This window comes from Anolis sagrei, chromosome 4 (assembly GCF_037176765.1).
Source record: "Anolis sagrei isolate rAnoSag1 chromosome 4, rAnoSag1.mat, whole genome shotgun sequence".
Classification (NCBI taxonomy): Eukaryota; Metazoa; Chordata; class Lepidosauria; order Squamata; family Dactyloidae; genus Anolis; species Anolis sagrei.
This window is the reverse complement of record NC_090024.1, coordinates 82,345,470-82,369,632: the sequence shown is the minus strand read 5'-3', so window position 1 is coordinate 82,369,632 and position 24,163 is coordinate 82,345,470. Positions and strand designations below refer to the sequence as shown.

Below are 24,163 nucleotides of genomic sequence, written 5' to 3'. Positions count from 1 at the left end.
TTCAGTCAGTATAAGAGCAAATTTCATCAGTGCTGTGGCTGCTCGATGGAATGAGGCCATGAAGTCTATTGTGTTGTCTTTGGCACCACGAACCAGGAATAGCTAATTTTGGAATGTCACCTCAAAGGCCTTGGAGAGTTTGAGCCTACGAGAAGTTAAATTGGGCATCGATTCTTTCCAGATTGGAACTACTCTGCCTTTTGCTATTGAAATAATTTCAGAGTCTATTCAACTCATTGTGTATTGGAAATCTTCTGCTTTCCTCTCAAGTTCTGATTGGGTTGTGCTCACTAATGTTATTTTTCTGTTAGTTCTTGGGTGCTGCTTGTTGAGACAAGGCATTCTGATCTGTGGCCATAATATGATTTGATGGGTGGTGTGCCAGGTGTAAAGTTACCAATTGGGAACTTAGTTGGGGATGAGCAAATTGGCCACTGTGGAGTAGCTTAGGAAAACAATTCAGATGAATTTTTCATTGCCTCTTTTGTTTGAGAACCACACAAGGCCTCCTCATGTTTTATTATTTCACCTCATTGAAAATGACTTATGCTTACTGAAAGTTAAGGTCTTGATTTTACAAGCCCTGAGGAATCTGAGAACCATTCAGAGCAGGTGGCCCAGTATTACACTGATATGGCCTGCCATTTTGCCATGCTAGGCTTGACAGGGTGAGAGATCACTAATGTCTTGGTAGAGCTCAGAGGAGAGTTAACAGAGAAATGCAGAATGCTACACACAAAGGATTGGGTCACTTTCTGGCATATACCAAGACAGTCTTTTGATAACCAGAGCTTTATAGGGCTGATAACATTCACTTTTACAAAGACGGAAATATGATCTTCCTGGGAGCCGTGAAACAGGGTGTGAAAACCCTATTGGCTGCCCTGGTAGGAGAGAGGAACTAAGCAGATGCTAGTCTCTTGTCCATAGGAGATAGACTGGGAGAATTTTGATGAAGGGTAGGGCTTTGGAACAGACCCAGAGGGCTGGGAAGGAGTCTACCCTTGAGGCATACCAAGGGCTTTGCTCTCACTTGTGAGAACCTAGGACTTGGTTGGAAGTTCCTGAGTTTACCTTTTGATAAATAATGAACTGAAGAGCAACCCAATTATTGGGTTGCTATTGGAGCTTAAGCATTTCATGAAAGCTGAGGAGGTAGTTAAGGTTCAACTTAACTTAAAGGGAATATGAAATCTGGGTCAAATAAAGTGGTGCTTGCATAATCCAACTTTCTGGGTCTGACCTTGTTCTTTTCATGGTTAGTCACCAAGTGTCCTTTTTTCCAGTGAACATTCTAGAAATCTACCCCTAATTCGACACCCTTTGTGGGAATTTGATGAATTCTTGCAAAACTGCTGTTCCTGTCATTTGAAATTTGAATTGTATGAGTGTGTGTGTGTGTGTGTGTGTGTGTGTGTGTGTGTAGACATGCATTTTAATTGGAAATTTTATCTTGTAAAAATGTATGAACCATCTGTCAGGAGTGCTTTGATGGGTTTTCCTATACGTCCGAGGGTTGGATTCAATGGCCTTTGTGGTCCCTTTCCATTCTATAATTCTAAGTATAAAAAATAAACTAGTCAGATGGGCTCAGCTGAGAAACTAGAGAGTGTGCAGGTTTTAGGGATCTAAAACCTTTGTTGTACTGAATATTGCCTCTTGATGTCCCTTATTTGTAAAATTTCCTCCATTATACAAACTTTGGGGGGACCCAGTATGCCCCCCAAAACAATTAGCGTACCTTGAAAAGTAATTTTCTTCTTCTGGACGCCTTCAGTAACAGTAGTTTTGCAATAATTTATTCCTAGAATGTTAGCCTCTTTTCTGGGAAAGATGGAGAATGGTTCAATTAAGATTCAGTTTCTTTCTGTAGAGAAAAGTAAAAATATGGCATCTCTCTTGTCTTTCTGAGACTAGCTTTGTCAAAATATAGCAGACGTGTGGTATGCAAATTCCTTATTTAAAAAGTACATGCAAACACATACACACACATCCTAGGCTCTGCCTAAAGGAAAGTGTCAAGTAAAAGAACGGCTTAGCAGAACTTGACATCACCATGTTGGGGGATGTGGTTGCATGTGGACACATGGTATGGTTGCTTGGATGCGTGGGTACACTGAGCACCATGCATTAAAATTGGGTGACTGAGCAAATGTGGACTGTTCTAGAGACAGTACGTAGAGGGTACAGGCATTCAGGGAATTCTTACTGTCTCTAAAGCCCTTTTGCTGTAGTGGCAAATGGCTGATGGGAGTGTAAAAAATTCATTGAAGAGGATTTTCCAACAAAAGAAACCCCAATTTTATCATAACCCTTTTTTAAAAAATGAGGAAGTCAGGGTGGGAGGGTGGAATTTGATTCTCAAACCAAAAACAACTGGAAATGGACATTCAGCTACACTCTCCTTTTTTTTACACTGGTGATAAAAAAGTCCCTCTTGTCCATCTGGAAAATACAGGCTCAAGTTCCTTTGACTGATACTATCATTGTATTCTTGGCAAACGTATCACTGCTGTAATGGGGGCTCAGCATCCTTTTGGCTAATCATGGATCTGAATCACATGTCATCAACTGGGTTGAAGCGGATGAATCCAGTCACACAAGAATCCCTCTGTGTTTGCTTTTGCCTGACCCTCCTGAGAAGGGAAAGATTATGCAAGTGATTTCTCCTCTATTTTTTCACTTTGAATAGTTGAAGTAAGTGGATGACAAAGTGGGAAAGTGGCAGGGAAAGAGAGAAGCTCTGACCTTTTAATAGCAGATGAAAAAGTGGGATGACAGAGGATTAATCAGAACTGCTTTTACCAAGGACTGTTGAAGGGAACCTTTTAATTGAATGGGAAAAAGCACAGCGTGTTCTTATTAATCCACTAAAATCAGTATTATTTGGAAATTTCAGTTTGGTTAGACAATGATCTAAATGTGTGTCTTTATGGGTTGGATTTTTTAAAAGTCACCAAATCCTGTGAAACTGAACAGCTGTCCCCCAGGAACACAAAATTAATAACTTTTTTCTAGCTAAGACAATTTTCGGGAGAAATTATAATTTGACATGTAGGTTTAATATCCAAAGAAAAATATTTTAAATACATTTAAAGCACTGGGTTGTTGTGAGTTTTCTGGACTGTGTGGCCATGTTCCAGAAGCATTCTCTCCTGATCTATCGGCTGCATCTATGGCAGGCATCCTCAAAGGTTGTGAGGTCTGTTGGAAACTAGGAAAATAGGGTTTATATATCTGTGGAATGTCCGCAGATATATAAACCTAAAAACTGTAAAATCATAACAGTAAATAAAGAAAAACACTCAAAAAACAGGGGAATTCCAGACAAGAAACAATCAGGGTCAGCTAATCACCTCCCAACAAAGGATTCCCCCAGGCAGGAAGAATCCAGACCTTGAAACTGCTAAGCCATTAAATGCTAATCAAGGTGGTCAATTGAAACATTCATACATACCTCAAACAGGCAGTAGTTCTTTCTCCTACCCTGGACATTCCACAAATATATAAACCCCATTTTCCTAGTTTCCAACAGACCTCACAACCTTTGAGGATGCCTGTTACAGATGCAGGTGAAATGTCAAGAGAAAGTTTCTGGAACATGGCCATAGAACCCAGCAAATTTACAACAGCCCAGTGATTCCAGCCATGAAAGCCTTCGACAATACATTTAAAACACTATCAGAATTGTCCATTTTGTGGTGGTACATCAATTGCAGCATCATATTTTGTGGCATGTTCACCAACGGTCCAACATTCTGTCAGCAATACTTTCTGGACAAGGATAGAGATTCTGTGGCATTGGAATGAAAGCAGAGTGGGGCATCTGTAGGCAAGCAGAGCAGCATCCATGAGAGAAGTGACAAATTAGTTTGGCTGGAGCATCACTTAAGAATCCAAAGGCAGAAAAAGGAAAAGAAGACAATGATGAGAAGCTTGATGTCTCAGAAAGTGAGAAATCAAAGGGCCAATCAGGTTGGATAGCTTCCAGAGATGAAGAAAAACAGGAGCAATATGAAAGTAAGCAATAGTTTGAGAAACACGCATTCAGGTTGGTTGCCAGAAGCAAAAAAGAGAGAGAAAGAGAGGGAAAGAGCATAGAGCAAAAGAAGAGGAGGAACTGGATAAGAAGGGGAAAGGCCAAATAACTAAATATACTTTTGCAAGAGAAAGACAAAGAAAAACTGGAGACCTGGGGCTGATAGCCAGGGAGGGAGAAAAGCCATGGGTAATGGTGAGCTTTTACTTTTGCATATTATTTGAGTTTGCCTAAGGGAGCCCCCAGTGGCACAGTGGGTTAAATCGCTGAAAAGCTGAACATGCTTACCAAAAGGTCACAGATTCAAATCCAGGAAGTGGCATGTGCTCCCGCTGTTAGCCCCAGCTTCTGCCAACCTAGCAGTTTGAAAACATGCAAATGTGAGTAGATCAATAGGTACTGCTCCGGCAGGAAGGAAACAGCACTCCATGCACTAATGCTGGCCACATGACCTTGGAGATGTCTATGGACAATGCCGGTTTTTGGCTTAGAAATGGAGATGAGCACCACCCCCCAGAGTGGGACACTACTGGACTTAATGTCAGGGGGAAACCTTTACCTAATATACTTTATTTGAGGATCACTGTGAATTGGAGAAAAACAATGACAGACCTTTGGTCATTTAGTTATTTCAAAAGAGAGTTTAAAAATATTTATAACCTATTTATCTCTAGAAATTACAATTTTTTATTTTTTAAAAAAATAATTGTAGACACAAGCAGAGTAATACAAATCTCAATAATGAAATTTTGCTTACATTTTCACTCAATAAAAAAAATCTAACTCTGACACGATTGGACTTAATGTCAGGGGAAAACCTTTACCTTTTTACCTTGAGCGTGCCTGTTCAAGTGTTGGTTGCAGTTCCTTTCTTAAAATAAGCGACAATCTCAATGACTTGAATCACCATCACTGCCACTGTCAAGAGTTGACATATTTCCTTAGCAATTGCGTTGCTTTGCCAGGCACCTCCAAAGGGAGGAGAACGAGAAAAAGAAACTGCAAGTGATTTTGAGAAAGAGAGAGAGACTGTATTATGTTCTAGAAAATAACTACCCATTATAATTACTCATTCTGTTTTTTTTGGCTCAGAAGAGAAGTGGGGTTGCTGTTTCAAGCTACCCAGCACATTTTGTCGTGATTAGAAAATATTCCACACCTTTTACAGAACAGAGGAAGAGAGAAAGGAATAATTTTTAATGCAAATTAAACTGAAGAGGTAGCAGGAGGGGAACAGATAAGCCAGTAAAATAAAGCTTCTCTCCCTCCCTTTTGCGCTTTTTCTTAAATTAGCCGTCAAATGTATTCTGAAAAAGGGGGCTCCTCTCACATTGGTGGAAAGGGGATCCAAATCCATCACCATAAACAGTGAGCTGATTACCTTTTTCCCCTCCTCAACAATTTCTTTAAGATCACAGTGAAGATTAGGATTGATTTGCTAGGATTTAGCAGCATTTCTAAACACTGCTTAGCTTTACTTCACGGTATACAGTACGATGCAAAAAGGGCTGTGATTTTGGTAAGTACCTTTCCTCTGCACGCAGATGTGTCTGTCTCTGTGTCTGTATTTTCATATGTATAGGTTGCTGCTAAACCATATCGGAATGCATCTATTAGAAAAGCTTAATGAGGTAGCCTTTATCTAGCAGAGCTTGTTAGTATATTGAGGCAGATTTTATTTCCCTTCTTCCATAGTCTAGGTGAATATTTTGTAACGTGTGCTAAAGTCTTAACCTCTGTGCTCAGTCAGCATTGCAGAAACATTTAGCACATACCTTTCTCCATTATATTATTGAATAGTGAGAGATAAACACAGGGGAAGGAGCTGAACCAACTCAGGTAGCACTTGATCAGACAGAGTCGGTCACTGAAGCATTTAATTTTGTTATTCATTACTTCACATTCAACTGAAATATAACTTTTTAGCTCCATTGCTTTTGTGCTAAAGAGTTGCGGAGAGGGAGTGTGAGCAGGTGAAAGTAAACAATTAGGCAAGAGAAAGTAATATGAGTTAATCATTGCAGCATTGTTTTTTAAAAATTGAAAAATTATTGGCTTGGATGGAAACAAGAACAGCTCAGAAATGTAACAGGGAGTAAAAGCACATTTATGAACAAATAAGCAGAATATGCCTTTTAAAAACATCTCCTTAGGAAAGGCTGTGTGCAATGGAGAGCTGGTGGTCTACGTATGTGGAAAAGAGGGTGAGTGGGTGTAGAGAAGAGGGAAGTGTCACCTTCGGTTGCTTGGTAACATCTCCTTGGCCGTTCTGGTATCAGATAAAAGAAGTCCAGTCGATGTTATACATTATTCATCAGAGTTCCAATCAAACAATCAAAATTATTTGCTTACACTGGGGGACATCTAGCCAGATCAAAAGAACTCTTACTGGAAACAACAAGACCTTTCAACACCAGGACATATCTCTTGATACATACTTTTGCAGTAAGTATTATTCTACGTTCTGTAGATGCTGCAGAAAAACCATCCAGAAGAATTGCAGGACTTTTCTGAATCTTAACAGCTTACAAATACTAAAGCAGTCTCGCTAAGAGAAATTTGATGTTTGTGTTTTGGGGGATTGTAATGTCATCTAACAGGAGACAGTTCTTTGTTAAATGTTTAAATGAATGCATGTATCTCCCCCATCCAAAAAATGCTAAAGGAAAATCGTTCTTTTAAAATCAAGTGTAACTGAAGTTTTTTAATAGCTCCGGGTGGCCTTTTTAAACTAGTGCTTTAATAACAGCGCTTGGACTTGGTGTCTGATTCAGTCCCTTTCAACTCTGTGGTTCTCAGCTTGTAGTAAAATCTAGGGTTATTTGTAATGTTTGTTGCATGCTATATTCTTAACATGAAATAAAACTGTTTTCAAGGGAAACTTGGGAATCAGTGGAAACTGAAAATGACCGGGGATCAGTGATAACCAATGTAACAGCCAAATACCTTGCAATCCACCTTGCATGCCAGGTTCTTTACTACAACTCTTTTGCACTCTAGTTCAGGGGTATCCTGGCAAGGGGAGTTTACATGAAAATCTTTGACAGTTTGGCAATGATAATCATTGTATACCTTATTTTAATGGCTGGCAATATGAAGTTGTTCTAATCTTGACTCTCGGCGATACTTTGGGATGGCAGTGTAGAAAAGGATCTAGATTCATTCATCTCCATCACAAAATAAATCTAATATGGTTAGATTAAGGAGAAAAGAATGCTTCATGCATCGTACATTTGTTATCATTTGTATTGCAGTAATGCCTACAGATCACTCGTTGTTTAGATTTCTAGTATTATAAGCATACAACTCACAAGTCTATAAGTGATAGGATGCAACAGGTGATGAAAAGGATGCTTGCAATCAAATAAACAAAGTGTGTGTGCTTTCAAATAGTCTGTTAGTTTATGGCAACCCCATGAATTTCATAGAGTTTTCATAAGCAAGGAATACCCAGAGATGGGTTGGTGTGAGTTTTCTGGGCTGTATGGCTATGTTCCAGAAGCTTTCTCTCCTGACATTTCTCCCTCATCTATGACAGATATCCTCAAAGGTTGGGAGGTCTGCTGGAAACTAGGCAAGTTAGGTTTATATATCTGTGGAATGTCCAGGGTTGGAGAAAGAATTCTGTCTGCTTAAGGCAAGTGTGAATGTTGCAATTGGCCATCCAGAGGTGTTTTTAACGGTTTCTTCCTCTGAAATACAACCTAAGATACTAAGTATTCATTGAACAACTAACCAGGCTGACCTGGTTTTGTTTCTAGGTTGCCTTTAAGGCCCTGAACTAAAATACCAAAACAGGAAATAATGTGTGTATCTCCATCTATGAATCCCTTTGGGAATGATACTAGAGATTAGGAAAATGATGCAGGATTCCTACCACTTATTCCCAAAATTACACTGTCTTAATAAGTTTTAGGATTTCACCTACCCATTTCTCTTTTTTTTTTTCAGGAAGTAGACTACAACGCTTTGAGAACCTGAGGGGAATCGACAGCTAAAGTCCTCCAAAATGGATAGTCCTTTCAAGATGAACTACTTGTTAGATGTTGATTCTGCCTACCGGTTGTTTTACAGCCAAGGAGCACAAGGTAATGTATTTCAAGATAGTGGAGGTGGTTGTTTTAACATGCTAAGATGCTGAAGGTACGGGCACCGTTGCCCTCTGGTGGAAGAGGCATAAGGGAGAAAGTAATTCACCCTGATTTTAACTGCTCATAGAACTACTGTTTTCCTAATCTATGCTTTTGTGCTCCCAAACTGTGGCTTGAGACTCACATCCTCACTTTTAACATGTTTAAGCAATGGGAAATCAAGGCTCTCCCAGTGTGACATGTAGTGTGAACCTACATCCCTCTGCATCCAAGAAACTAGGCAAAATGGTGATACCAGAGGAAAACTGGAAATCTTCTTGTTACATCAAGTTCAGAATTCTGTTCAGATGTCAGGTTTCAATCTTCGGGAGTAGAAGGAAGGAAGAGTGACTTCAAGAAGATCTGATCTTTCAAAGAAGGCTTTGGAGGAAGAACAGAGCAAGTTAAGACTTCATGGAGAATAATGTTTTTGTAGATGTCCATTGCATTGCTTGCTCAACATTACTCAGTCTGGTGGCCTGTGGTTGTTGGAATGAAACTGCTATCCAGCCCTTTGCTATCGTCAGTAGGAACTGAAGTGTGATATACCAAGGAGTATGCCTCTCATGAAAGAAAAGATCAGCATAAGTTTTTCACTTACTGTGATGCTTCTAAAGAAAGGTTTATATGGCTCCTGATATTTACTCTTAATGCATGGTATGAGCCTCCCCCCCCCCCCAACTCATCAACGGCCATTAAAAAACATAATTGGACCTCACAACAAAAACATTTGGGATATAATAACTGTGGGCTTTGAATGAAATACTAAATGGGGCAGTGTGTACAAAGTGGTACAATAGAGTCTCGCTTATCCAACATAAACAGGCCAGCAGAATGTTGGATAAGTGAAAATGTTGAATAATGAGGAGGGATTAAGGAAAAGCCTATTAAACATCAAATTACATTATTATTTTACAAATTAAGCACTAAAACATCATGTTTTACAAAAGAAAATTGACAGAAAAAGCAGTTCAATACAAGGTAACATTATGTAGTAATTACTGTATTTACAGATTTAGCACCAAAACATCACAATGTATTGAAACAGCTGTTGATCCAGGTGGGAGGCAGACTGCATTGGATAATACAGAACATTGGATGGGTGAATGTTGGATAAGCAAGACTCCACTATATCATTTTATTGATAGTTTGTGCCTTAATGATTTTTTTCTATTGAAAAAAGCTATCAGGTTACCTATAAAAACTTCCAGTTGCATTTAATTGTCCTCTCAAGACAATGGAAAAAAATGGTTATACTATGAGATGGCGTTGTTGTGGAAAATAGGCTTTGCCTGGGTAATTCACGACCCTACCCACTATTTGGTCCTTCAACAAACACTTAGAGCCCATTTCCAGGCATATATATTGACAGTAAGAGCCAAACTCTGTGTTGCATTAATATTGGGATTGGGATCAAAGCTTATTTCTGAGAAAATGTGCTCAGGATTGCGTCATTAGTCTATCTTTGTACTCTTCTAGCTTTCCCATCCCACAGCATAGTTACACTGCCCACACTATGTACCAAAAGAACATCCATCCATTTTAGGAAGAGACCAAAATGGTGAAGCTGGCAAGAACAAAATAGTGGATCACATAATTGTCCTCTGTTCTTTGAGCTTCCCTTTCCAGAGGAAGCTGCAATATCCCTTAATAGATTAATTGAAAATTGTGTACACCCTTCTCCCATCTGTGGTTCTTGGCAGAAATAACATTAATTCATTACTATTCATCCATTCAGATGTTGGGAAGGAAAAAAAGGGTAGCACTTCTATGAAAGTGTTGATGTTTACTTTGCAGATATATTTCGATGTGCCTATAATATTGAATGAGTTTGTTGATATATTATGTTGTAATAAAGCTAGATCTGAAGAAAACAATTGCAATGTGGACATCCTTTTCCAGCCTGAAAATATATAGTCTATGTAGAGTCCCAGCATGGTTTAAAATCCATTTATCAGTAAGCCAAAGTCTTGATACATACAGAATGATTAAAACATAAGTTCTTGTTTTGCTTACTCTATACTACACAAATAACTACAAGATATATCAATGATCACATTGATATTTGATGCTAGAAAAGACATAAATCGAGCAGTAACTCATGTATACTTTGTAGCTCCTCTCAATTACAGAGTCTTAATCCCTCTTGTATTGTTTTTCATGCTAAAAATTGAAATCTAAAAGTTCAGATTTAGTCTATGCTCATAAATAATTTTGTTATGGCGATGCTAGAATAAACAAAAATAGAGACACATCTACACTGTAGAATTAATGTAGTTTGACACCACTGTAACTTCCATGGTTCAGTGCTATGGAATGAGGAGACTGTAGTTTTACAAGGTCTTTACCCTTCTCTCCAAAAGAGTGTCAATGCTTCTCCAAACTTCAACTCCCATGATTCCCATGGCAGTTAAAGTGATGTCAAACTGCATTAATTCTACAGTGGAGATGCATCTGCTGAGATTATAGCAAGACTGGAGCCTACATCATGAGATACTTGAAGTATTATTTGGATTATCTAATAATAATAATAATAATAATAATAATAATCTTTATTTATATTCCACCTTTCTTCCCAAGGGGACTCTGGGGCATTACAGTACACATGCACGGCAAACATTCAATTCCGTTATACAATTAACAAAGTCAGACAGTACATAAACAGGCTTCTCGTGTTTTTCCATCTCAGACATCTGGAGGCTGTGCTCGACTCTATCCATGGGAGGGGTGCTGTCACTCCATCTTCCATGTTGAGGAGCTTTGTTGTCTTTAGATGCTCTCCTGACTGAATCACCAGCATGTCCACATAGGCACCTTTTATTACCCCCCTACCTATTTATCTACTCACATTACTGTTATTGAACTGCTAGGTGAACAGAAGCTAGGCTGACGGTTGGGAGCTCACCCCATCCCAAGCTTGAACTGTCAACCTTTCGATCAACAAGATTTTCTGCAGCTGACGGTTTCAAAGCCCGTCAGCTGCAGAAAATAATGGTAGATAGAGAAGTCAAGTGGAAATTCAGTGTAGAAAATGTCAAGAGTAAGAATTATAATGTTAAACACAGGCTATTCATAAAAACTTAACTGAGCTAAGTAGGTCACTTAACACATGTTTTTTTTTTAAAAAAAAGCCTCAATTCTCCTGTTTCTAAACTCTGATAAATTGCAACTCTCTTCCTCTCTCCCTCCATCTTCCTGTTTATTTGCTCCACAACAGCAACTTTAAGGTCAATGGTAGCATGTCTTGGGAGGCTGAAATATCCCACTCCTAGGTGTGTTTTTTTAAAAAAAAACTTTCCATTTTTGATGTCCCATTTTTAACCACTTACTTTTCTGTGCAGAGGTTGGCCTGCTTGCCCTATGGAGAAGGGCATGGCTGACAGAAGGCAGCATTCGTCTTCATCTCCATTGCTTTGCACCAGCAGGTGGCATGGTAGAGAGGAAACTCCAGCTTCTCGCCTTAATACTTTTTTAACTAAGGCCAATGATGGTTCAAATATTCCTTTTATTAAAATATATTTTATATATTAATGTTTAATACAGACAAATGAATTTGCAACAGTATAATCAATATTCAGAAAGAAAAGGAAAGAGTAAAGAACTACAGATAGGTTTTGGTATTTGGTGGGATTTAGTTCCAGAACTAAATTGGGTACCCAAATCCACGGATGCTAAAGTCACATTATATACAATAGCATTGTAAAATGTCGTTCTTTATATAAACTGGCAAAATCAAAGTTTGCTTTTTTGGAGGGTTTTTTGGGGGAGGATATTTTCAACACCCCCAAAAAACTTAAGCCATGGAGGACCGACTGTATCCATAAAAAGCAGGCATGGGCAAACTTTGGGCCTCCGGGTGTTTTGGACTTCAACTCCCACAATTCCTAACAGCTTCAGGCCCTTTCCTTTTGCCCCTTAAGCTTAAGCAGTTAAGGAGGGAAAAGAAGTACAATTGTACATTCTCATCCCTGCACAAAGATATACTATTTGCCTTGCTGAGATGCAAGAGTTGCAGGCCTCACTTTAGAGTTCCTCTTCTCGTTTTGCAATACTTCTTACTACTGGAATTTTTAATCCTTTAATCTGTTTTTTTTTTAAATGAGAACAATTGTTATTAAATGTAAACATATTTCTTGTTTGTTGGCATCAAGTCAACTTTCATTCTTGGCAATTGAATGAATGAAGGACCCTATTGTTATCAGACCTGCTCAGCTCTTTCAAACCCAGGGTCAAGGTTTGAATCAATCCAGTCACAATTTGATCTTTCTCTTTTTTTATAGCTATCCACTTTAACAAGCATTACACTATGTAACAAAATTTGAAAACAATTCTGATCCTGGTTTAATTGTGCAGTACTTACTTTGAAAATAGTTTTTATACTCCAGAAACTTGGTTTTTGTGGCAGCCACAAACTCTGTTGACTTCGTTGAGAGTTTATAAGATATTAAAGAAAAAACTATAACAAAATGTTTGGCAGGATGTCCAGTAAAAAGTAAAAAGAAAAAAAGAAACTTTCTCCATGCTTTTATGATAGAATCAATTAGGAAATGACATTTTTAACCCTGATCTGACTGCAGCTTAAGGAAGTGGACAGCAGACCACTTTGGAACTAGTCTGCTGCCCACACAACCTGAAGTGTGGGACGGCTCTGGAGTTTCAGTGATGCCTTTCTTCTTTTTGATAATTTTTAAGTGGCCACTGTATTCTTCACAGGGTAGGAGGCATTAGGATTTCTACATCAAAATCCCATACAATCAGTAGGGCTTACTAAATAGGCATGCATTGGATTGCATTGCCACATACCCTTAGTAAATGTAAAGGAAGGAAGAGCATTGGGAACAACATGACAAAAACTAAAATTCTTGATATCTCAATTAGAATTAGTCCAAAAGATATCTCCAAACTATTGTCGAAGGCTTTCATGGCTGGAATCACTAGGTTCTTGTGGGTTTTTTCGGGCTATAGGGCCATGTTCTAGAGGCATTTCTCCTGACGTTTCGCCTGCATCTATGGCAAGCATCCTCAGAGGTAGTGAGGTCTGTTGGAATTAGGACAATGGGTTTATATATCTGTGGAATGGCTGGGGTGGGGCAAAGAGCTCTTCTCTGCTGGAGCTAGGTGTGAATATCTCCAAAGACTAGCTTTTAGAAGGTGCACCTCAATAATCTCCCCACCCCCCCAGCTGAAAATTTCATAGGATTTTTAAACACAAAGAAACACATGTTTTCGATATTTATAGGTAGTTGAAGTGCTTTTCGCCTATAAGTCAGACACAAATTCTTTTCAATTATTTTAAAGTTAAACTGCTTGGGTCATTTGGTTCGTCTACAGCAGTCGTTCCCAACCTGTGATCTGTGGACCACCAGTGGTCTGCAAGAACTAAAATAGGGCGCAGAACCTCACAGTTTCTACACCGTTGCAACAAGAGTGACTGGTCTCATGAAACTCTCTTATAGTGCCAAGGCAACTGGGATGCTAAGAGGCGAGAAGCTGACTACCCACGAAAGGCTTCCCCTCCTCCCTCCCCTTGAGTGGAGCTGTTCCATGTGCAACGTCCCATGGACCATCCCCCTTCCTCATGGTCATGCACCTGTGGCAAAGAGCTGTTAGGGACAGTTTCTTGGGTCTCACACTCCGCTTTTTGTATTTTTTTTCAACCTCAGCCCCCTCACCTTCTTTTTTGTACATGAGCGTCACAAAATCCACGGATAATAGCAGAGCCCAACCAAAATAATTTTTTTCTTGGTGTCCTCATTTTATGCCTGCTCCTGGGATTATTTGGGGTACTGATTCAGAAAATTGTACTGGATAGACCGCATCAGCTCTAGATTATTAAATATGGTTTTCTGTGGGCGAGCAGATGGCAACTACTGGATAGCATATGTTCTGTATCAGAAACTAGAGCTGATGTGGCCTATCCAATGTAATTTTCTGAATCAGCACCACAAATAATCCAACCTAATCTAAAATTGACCAAAAACTGGTTTGTAACCTTTTTGGTATTAATGTTGGAGAGTAGTCCCAGATCAAGTGGTCTTTGATCAAAAAGAGGTTGGGAACCACTGTTCTACAGGCACATGAAAGTTGACATGAAATAAGAAAAAATCTTTTTAAGCTGGTGCACCCAGCAAGAGGAACTATGAAATTTATTTATTTACTTACTTCATTTATACTCCACTTTTCCCTACCCCACAGGGGACTCAAGTAGGTTACAAACTCTGGCAAAAATTCAATGCCGCCTCATAAAACAACTATCAAACAAGCCATATCAAACTATAAACAGTTAAAACATATAAACATATTAACACAAATAAAAGCAATAAAACAAATTTAAAACATAGCAGATTAAAATTACATTCCATAAGTAAATATTTTGTTGGACTGACAACAGCAAATGCAGTATGATCCCAGCCCTGAAAAAATTGTGATTGCCTCCCAAGGGTCAGGAAGATGAATGAAAGCAGAGTTTCTCAAAACCATACTAAGAATAGTTGAAAAAGAGGTGATAAATCCCTCAAATACAGTGAATTCTTTTGGGGAATAATGCCCCAAAATATGTACAGCTGGTCGCAAAGGTGAGTCACCTTTTAGAGGATGAGGTGATTCCTAATTGATTTTATAGCTCAAATTCTCTGTCAAGAGCAATGAAAGGAAGGGGAAAAGGGAAATTGGGAGATAATAGGCAGAGTGGAGAGGTGTACAAGTCCAGGAGATAGAAGAGGCAAGGAATCAAACAAATCAATTAGGAGATAATAACTAAGCCCTTGGCTATAGTCCTTTAGTCTATCAGTAGTGCTCTCTAAGCAGTATGGAAGGAGAAAGGAGAATGATGTTGCATTTTGAACAAAAGTTCAGAACAGCTGCTCTGCTCTTCTAATCGAATGTGTATCTATTCCTTTAGATAATCTTAAATGTGTGTGTCATAGACACATTATTAATAAACATTAAGTGTTTGATACATCAATTTGCTTAAGACTGTTTGGTTTCTCTTTTTTTAATGTTTTTAAGGATATCTGCAATAGCATTTGCCTTAATATATTTATGCATTCAAGGAATCCCCATGTGCCATCCATCTTCAAATGCAGTACTCTTCCGAATTTGTTTAGGAGTCTGCAGGCTTTAACATAAATTACATTTTATTTCAACATTGCTTTCACCCAGAAGTAACAGATAAGACTTCCATGAGAACCGAAAAGGTTAAATATCTAACCTGTGTTTAAAAGAGGCCATTCACCAAAGGGGAGCAAGAGGCAGAGCTTGGAAAAGCTAGTTTTGGGGCTGTAATGGCTGGGAGATTCTGAGAGTTCTAACCCAAAAATAATGTTTTCAATATCTGAACAAGAATATTTCTGAGGATAAAATCTTTTGCAACTATTGAAACTATGAGATCCCAATGGCAAATACAATTAACCTCAAGTGAACAACTTCCAGAATAGCCTCAGCGCATATCTAGATGCACATATCAACTAGTGGAGTTTCATGAGGGATGCATATCCCCATCTATGAGGGTTATCTGGAAAGTAAGGTTGCAAGGAACCAACGTAGCTCTCATGGGGAATTTTCATGGGGAAAGTGGTATCATTGCTGTGTAGCGGGAAGACAGTGGAAACGAACGAGCAGTGCCAGTCATCAGTAGCTCATCGACTGGCATTGTGGTGAAGGTTAGAGATGAGCATCCTCATTCCATTTCCCTCCAAGTGCAAAGTTTGTTCTGTAATAAGCTACCTAAATGCTAAGGGCATGGATGCCGCTGCGATTCATCACAAAATCGTTTCAGTTTATGGAGACGACATAATGTCAAGACAGCATATGACAAAATGGGTACGGAATATATTGTGAGCCCATGAAGAAAGTTCGCAGAGCTATCCAAAACAAACATCGTGGGATGCTGATGGCGGAAATCTGTCTCCTTCATGACAATACGCGTCTGCGCACCACTCATGCAGCACAAGAGTTTTTGGCTTCATTTGATTGGGATGTTTTAAGCCATCCCTCTCACAGCCTTGATCTCGCACCCAATGACTGTTCACTAAATTGAAGGAACACCTTGGTGGAAAACACCTTTTCAATGTCAATGAGGTGAAAATCGAAGTGATGAACTGGCTGAAAAAGGCAGAGGGAACTTCTTTGACACAGGCATCAAAAACATGTCCCATGGATGACAACGTATATTGAACTGAATGGTTATTATGTGTAAAAATAATGTAATACCTATGCTGCAATCCATGTAAGTTTTATTAAAATATATTCATTCTTTCTATTTTAAAAAATCTTGTAATCTTACTTTCTGGACAACCCTTGTACATGAAAAAGTATTATGATTATGACTGATTTTAAAATGCTTATGATTACTTATACCTCACTTTCCCCCCAGAATTGTGGTCCAAAGCACATTCCTCCATGGGATGAGCCATGGATAGACTCTACAATATGAGTGATACCAATGCATTCGGATATTCATCTATATCTATATCAGCAGTAGCTTATTTCCTTGCAAGAATCTGCATTGTTAAATTGAGGCATTTATATGCACAATGTGGACATACCTGTAAAAGAGGAGAAGAAACATAATCAAGTTTAGATTTGGCTTACGACTTGAACAATCACAGAACATTTATTTATGCCATGTTTCCAGGAGTAGAAAGCATTTTTCTGTCTGAATCTAAGACGATATTTGTCAAAGAAAACACATTTAACAGTAGTGCAGAAATAATCATTACCATGCTCTGAACAGTTTGTGCAGAAAATAGAATTAAAAATTGTAACAATCATAAAAACCAGAACAGGTGTGCAAAAGCTAGATTTGCTGTCTATTTATATTTTAAACCACAGTACGAAGCATCTTCCCAAGCTTACAATATGATAGCAGCAGAATACATAATCTTTGGTTCTGCTGTTTGTTTCTGACTTATAGTGAGCCTAAAGTAAAAATATCATTGGCTTTTCTTGGCAAGACGTGTTCAGAAGAGGATTGCCATTGCCTTCCTCTGAGGTTGAGTTTGGTTTGTTTGTTTGTTATCGTAACAGAAGCGACTTGAGAAACTGCAAGTCGCTTCTGGAATGAGAGAATTGGCCATCTGCAAGGATGTTTCCTAGGGGATGCCCAGATATGTCACCAGCTTGTGGAGGCTTCTCTCATGTCCCTGCATGAGAAGCTGGAGCTGACAGGTGGGAGCTCACCCCGTCTCACGGATTTGAACTACCAACCTTCAGATTAGCAGTTCAAGGTCCCTTAGTATGTTTCCACCTGAGGACTAATAACACTGAAGGCACCTCAAAATTTCGCTTCAGATGGAAATGAATTACCAATTGTATTATGAATCATTTCCTCTCATACAGACTTCTCCGTTGTCACTATGAGAATGCAATGGCTATATTCCCAAATCTAGGGAAAACAGTGAGTCAGAGCTTAGAAAAGTTATTCTTTGGATAACGGCCAGAATCCCTTATTCGTGCAAAGCATGTGGTTCCTTGTGCCTCAGTAAGCTATGATCCTTTCCTCCTCCAAAGCAGGATAGGCAAATGTTTCATATTGGAGATTACTTAATGTTAAATCACTCACTGAATGAAAACTGAAGCAAATAGCAAGGGGTGCCTAAAACTATTCAGATTCTCTGTAAAGTCTAATGGAAAATGTGCTTTTTACATGAATTCTCAGAATGTTGTTAGAACAAGCTTAACTACCATTATGGATGGCCCCAAAGTTTCTCTTGTGAGTTTCTGTAATACCTTCCACTGAAAACCCAGTATGAGGCATAATGCTGAACTATCACCAGGCAATTCTGCAGTGACAGAGTGCAGTTGTTACATCTGTTATGCCCAGATGTTTTGATGTCTTACCATCCTTATGGGAGGCTTCTCTCATATCCCCACATGAGGAGCTGGAGCTGACAGAGGGAGCTCATCCACGCTTGCTCATCCATTCTCTAGGGTGAGAATGGATGAGCTCCCTCTGTCAGCTCCTGCTCCCCATGCGGGGACATGAGAGAAGCCTCCCATAAGGATGGTAAAACATCAAAAATCCAGGTGTCCCCTAGGCAATGTCCTTGCAGATGGCCAATTCTCTCACACCAGAAGCGACTTGCAGTTTTTCAAGTCACTCCTGACACAAAAAAAGCTGAATAATGTAGTGTAGTGAGTGTTAGAGAATGTGTTAATAGGATAAATGCTAAATCCTCAAGGTGCTGCAAAACTTTTTTGTTGGGTTTGATGTAATGTAGTAACAAAACTACCTTTCTTGAAGTACATAATAATGAGAACAGAGTGAATTGAGATGTTGGTTTTACCACCGGACAATGAGGGCCCTTCCACACAGCCCTATATCCAAGAATATCAAGTAAAAATCTCACAATATCTGCTTTGAACTGGCTTATCTGAGTCCACACTCAGATAATGTGGGATTTCCTGCCTTGATATTCTGGAATATAGGGCTGTGTGGAAGGGCCCTGAGAAACAACTGTCACAAAAAGCAGATGTGGTAACAGTAACAATTAGTTATTCTGCATTGGCTTTTCAACTGTTTCCCTCCATTGGAGCAGAGCATGTCAACAAAAGCTATCTGGAGACCCTTCTATGAACCTATTGCCTCAAATGTGTGGTGGAGGACACTGTCTCTACTGAAATCAAGGACTAAATTGTCAATCCTTTCTATTTTTGTATAAGAATGTCAGTGGGAACATCAATTTGCATTGTATTACTTTATCTAAACCTGAAATTCAAGGTGGCTTACAAGATAAAAAGAAACACAAGCAAAACCACAGATAGATTAACATTATGTTCCGAATGGTATTTAGCTGCTTATACAGTTATAATTATTGGAAAGATATCTGTTTAAAAGCAAAGGATACTTTCAAACTGAGATGTACAAAACAGCAAAGACAAAACACTCAGTTTTTGAAGGCCCATTGGTATAAAAAGTCTTTGCCTGCCCATGAAAGGAGGGAGCCAAGGAGCAGTCACTGAGGAGGCCCTCTTCTATGTTCCATGCCTTTGAAGGTGATAGATTTCCCATTCTTGAAATTTGAACATGGTCACTTTGGAAGATTTTGTTCATTGTATCAAGGAGCCAAAGTTCTTGAGGTCACCCTTCTTGACAACTCATTATCTGGCTTTGGATGGACTAGCTATCTCTAATCCTCTCTCTTTCATACATACATGGAGAGAGAGCATTTGAGAATAAGCTTATTCTCAGAATTGTGGTGAGAAACACTAAAAATGTATGTGAAAGGCAAGTTGGAACCAGAAATATTTTGCTGCCCAAGACAGAACAACAAATGGTGATCCCACACCACAGAGCAGAGGATGAAAGTCCAGCCTGGTTATGTTAGCGAATGAGCAAGAAATTCTCACAGTTGCATCTCCCAGTGACAAAATAACACAATGTAACAGAATTTGGAAAAAAAAATCTGTTCCTGGTTTGAAAGTGTTCTTTCCTGTTTAATTGTGCAGTACACTTACTTAGAAAGTAGTTCTTAAACTCCAGAAACGTTGTTTTTGTGGCTGCCACAAACTATGTTGAATTGGTTGAGTCTCTTATGAGATATAATAATAATAATAATAATAATAATAATAATAATAATTTATACCCCGGAGTATAAGTTAGGGACTCAGAACAGCTTACATATGGGACAGAATGTCCACAAGACATAAAAGGAAAACAATAATAGAATCATAGAGTTGGAAGAGACCTCATGGGCCATCCAGTCCAACCCCCTGCCAAGAAGCAGGAATATTGCATTCAAAGCACCCCTGACAGATGGCCATCCAGCCTCTGTTTAAAAGCTTCCAAGGAAGGAGCCTCCACCACACTCTGGGGCAGATAGTTCCACTGCTGAATGGCTCTCACAGTCAGGAAGTATTTCCTCATGTTCAGATGGAATCTCCTTTCTTGTAGTTTGAAACCATTGTTCCGTGTCCTAGTCTCCAGGGAAGCACAAAACAAGCTTGCTCCCTCCTCCCTGTGACTTCCTCTCACATATTTATACATGGCTATCATATCTCCTCTCAGCCTTCGCTTCTTCAGGCTTAACATGCCCAGCTCTTTAAGCTGCTCCTCATAGGGCTTGTTCTCTAGACCCTTGATCATTTTAGTTGCCCTCCTCTGAACACAATTAAAATAAGAAAATAGTAAAATATAACAATCCAGAATAAAAACACAATTAAATAAAAAATAAGAGTATTAAACAGCAGCATTGAAACTCCATCATAACAATGCTCGACAAAAACCAATAACCAGAATTATTAAAATGGGCATGACCAGGCTATAATAGGGGCTGGGCATGGGATAGTGCAAGCAGCATACCATAGGGCTGGGGAATTGGATTGAGTACAGAGAACACAGTATTATCTGGCAATCTAGAGACTGGGCATTTATAACTAGGGACTAGGTAAAGGTAAAGGTTTTCCCCTGACCTTAAATCCAGTCGTGTCCGACTCTGGGGGTTGGTGCTCATCTCCATTTCTATGCCGAAGAGCCAGCATTGTCCGTAGACATCTTCAAGGTCATGTGTCTGGCATAACTGCATGGAGCTCTCAAATGCTTGCTGAAACATCCAGGTTTTCAGATCCCTGCAAAAGGAGCACAGTATGGGTGCTTGTCTAATTTCCCTGGGAATGGTGCGCCAAAGTCGGAGGGCCACCACTGAAAAGGCCCTCTCCCTCATCCCCACCAGATGCAGGTCATGGAAAACTATAGCAAAATGTGCTGCAGGATGTCCCACAATAACAACATTTTGCAGTTTAATAAACTTTTCCTATGTTTTTAATGATAGTACCAATTAGGAAATGACATTTACAACCCAGGAACAAAAAATGTGTTTCATAGTGCAATGAACTGTCTTTTCCTAACATAAAAATCTGCTTCCTAAAGGACAGGCTTCTCTTTGCCCACTGCCAGGACATTGACTGCCAGTGTGTGGAACTCAGTACTGTATAAGGCACTGTATAGAGCAGGCAAGGGCAAACTTCAGCCCTCTGGGTGTTTTGGACTTCAACTGTTAGGAATTGTGAGGGTTGAAAGGCTAAGAATTGTGAGAGTTGAGAACCAACTGTTAGGAATTGTGGGGGGTTGAAATCCAAAACACCCAGAGGGGCGAAGTTTGCTCATGCCTGGTATAGAGTGGCTGCATGCCTGTGTTCAAGGTTGTGCCCTATCCCGGAAATCCTTGGCATCTTGAAGACGGCTGAAGGGAATGAGATACAGGGCCTTCTCAGTGGTGGCCCCTTGGCTATGGAACACCCTCCCTAAGGATATCAGATCAGCCCCCTCCCTTTTAACATTTCGAAAGAGCATCAAGACATGGCTCTTTGAGCGGGCATTTCCAAATACAGTGCAACAGACATAGGAAAATGGAATGGTTGGACGATGTGATTGGACAATGTTTTTAACAGGCGACCCTAATGTTCATGTTTTTACTGATTTGGTGATGTTTTTATTCTTCAACTGTTTTATTGTATTGAATTTGTATTTTATGGTCTTGGTACCAAATGTAAACCGTCCCGAGTCGCCTGCAGGCCAAGAGGGATGGTATATAAATATTTATTTATTTATTTATTTAAAACATTTATATTCCGCCCTTCTCACCCTGAAGGGGACTCAGGGGACAGCATATACCAGGCAAACATTCAATGCTGGGAAACAAATTCACATACAATACATAAACATTACAAAACATTAAAAAAAAATATCAAAATATTAAAATACACCATTTAAAACCGCCCTTGTCATCTGTGTCAAATCTAATTGGCCTGGTCATCTTTCCTATTGCCACTTTATTGCCCTGTCCCGAAAGCTTGGTCCCACAGTCAAGTTTTTACCATCCTTCTAAAGGACAAGAGGGAGGGGGCTGATCTGATCTCACCAGGAAGGGAGTCCCATAGCCAGGGAGCAATCACCGAGAAAGCCCTGTCTCTCATCCCCGCCAATCGTGCCTGTGACAATGGCAGGACGGAAAGCAGGGCCTCCCCGGAGGATCTTAATCTCCACAATGGTTCATGGGGGGGATGCGTTCAGACAGGTAATTTGGGCTGGGGCCGTTTAGGGCTTTAAAGGCCAAAGCCAGCACTTTGAATTGAGACTGGTAGCAAACTGGCAGCCAGTGGAGTTGGCGTAACATGGAAGTTGTATGCTCCCTGTATGCCGCCCCAGTTATTAACCTGGCTGCCTCTTGTTGGACTATTTGAAGCTTCCAAGCAGTCTTCAAAGGCAACCCACATAGAGTACATTGCAGTAGTCTATCCTAGATGTACTGAGAGTGTGGACCACTGTGGCCAAGTCTGACTTCCCAAGGTATGGGCGCAGTTGGCGCACAATTTTTAATTGGGTGAACACTCCCCTGGCCACCGCTGCAACCTGGGATTTCAGGCTCAGTGATGAATCCAGGAGAACTCCCAAGCTGTGAACCTGTGCCTTCAAGGGGAGTGTAACCCCATTTAGCACAGGTTATTTATTTACTATAGTTATAGTAAATAAATAAATAAATTTTAAGAAGAAGAGTTCAGCATCTCAATTAGGATATCTGTATCTGCTTCCTCAGTTGGGGTGATATTAAGAGAGGTGACATCATGCAAGCTTCCATGCCTTCTCTCTCTTTTGTGTGCATGAGAGAGTCACACATACACTACAATGCAAGCTGAGCTTTGATCTGCAAGTCGGCTGGGCTTCAGAGAGTCCAGTCATCTCATAATCATTATGTATTGTTGGACTAATTATTAGGGGGAGCACTCCCAATGACTCTCTTTGTGAGGCTCTGTGGGGAGTCTCAGTCCCTGTCCTTGCAAGGCTGGGGGTGGCAGGGCAGGGTTGCCAAAGCAGCTCCAGTCCAGAGATCCTTAACGGGTTTTCCTTTTCTCTCCCCCCCCCCCCCCACCTCCTCAACTCTCTCTCCTCCCTCCCTCTGTCTGCCTCTGCTCCTGACTCTCTCTCTCTGTGTGTTTCCCCTCCCCTCCTTCTCTCCCCTTCCCCCTTCCTCTTCCTTCTCGCCTTCCTCCTCTTCCTCCCACCTTGGGGCTCCTCTTCCTCCTTGGCCAGCTCGCCGGGCGACCCTGCTCACCGTCCCCACCTTAATGGCGGCATCATCCGAGGAGGACATCGACCGGAGACCCATCCGGAGAGTCCGGTCCAAGAGTGACACCCCTTACCTCGCCGAGGCCAGGATCTCCTTCAACCTCGAGGCAGGTGAGTGTGGCAGAGCCTCCCGCTTCCCCCACCGCCACCCGGCTGGAGCTGCTGCACTCCTCCCTCCCCTCTTTGTGTCTGATGGGCGTGTGTGAGTGTGTGGACACATATATATATAGATCCCCACACACGCATCTAGAGATGCAGCTCCTGCTGCAGGAATGTGAATCCCCGACGCGTCCTGGCTGCCTCTTTCTCCGCACATCTGTGTCAGGAGGAACTGGATCAAGGAGGCTCAAGGAGGGGCGACACCAGGCTGGAGGGCCCTGTCTGGAAGTCATCCTTGGCCTCAAAGTTGGGAGTGTGAACACTGTGAAGGCACACACACGGGGAGAAGCGATCCCGCAGCCATGCCTGAGTTGCAGGCAGTCTCCCTGGCATTTCCCCAAACGTGGCCACCTCCTGGCTTCTCTCAAGCCTTTCCGCCTCTCCTCCAGGCTGTATCATCTCTCACACCCCCTCCTCACTCGCCCCCCACTCTCCATTTTCCCCTCCAAGCCCCGCATTCCCCTTCCCAAGCCACCTGCTGCCTTCCAGCCTGATAGTCAGCCGCCCCACTGACTCTCCAAATTGGGTTTGCTCTCCTCTTCCTCGATTTCCCTCAGCCCTGACCTTGTCCTCCTTGAAATGCATCTGTAAGGTACATCCCTTCTTCCATCTGTCATTTCCTCCCACTTAAAGGGGGGGGGAGGGATCAAAATTTCATGGAATCCTAGAGTTTTAAGAGATCCCAGCAAAGACCATCCAGTCCAGCCACATTCCGCTATGCAGGGGGACACAATCAAAGCACTCTCAACAGATGGCCATCCAACCTCCAAA

At 40.7% G+C, this 24,163-nt stretch overlaps 1 protein-coding gene across 3 annotated transcripts in view; it reads left to right on the top strand.

Moving 5' to 3' along the window:
- Window positions 1-5,473: 5,473 nt before the first annotated feature.
- Window positions 5,474-24,163, top strand: part of PHACTR1 (phosphatase and actin regulator 1) — a 320,720-nt gene continuing 302,030 nt past the window's right edge. Inside the window, exons 1-3 of one of the 3 annotated variants that reach the window (XM_060774826.2) lie at window positions 5,474-5,558; window positions 7,991-8,127; window positions 23,198-23,344. In XM_060774826.2, the coding sequence (XP_060630809.2) occupies window positions 8,049-8,127; window positions 23,198-23,344 (226 nt within the window). In that variant the 5' untranslated portion in view covers window positions 5,474-5,558; window positions 7,991-8,048. Of the gene's footprint in view, window positions 5,559-6,351; window positions 6,485-7,990; window positions 8,128-23,197; window positions 23,345-24,163 lie in introns of those variants that run through there. The other 2 variants (XM_060774825.2, XM_060774828.2) reach the window with 2 other exon arrangements.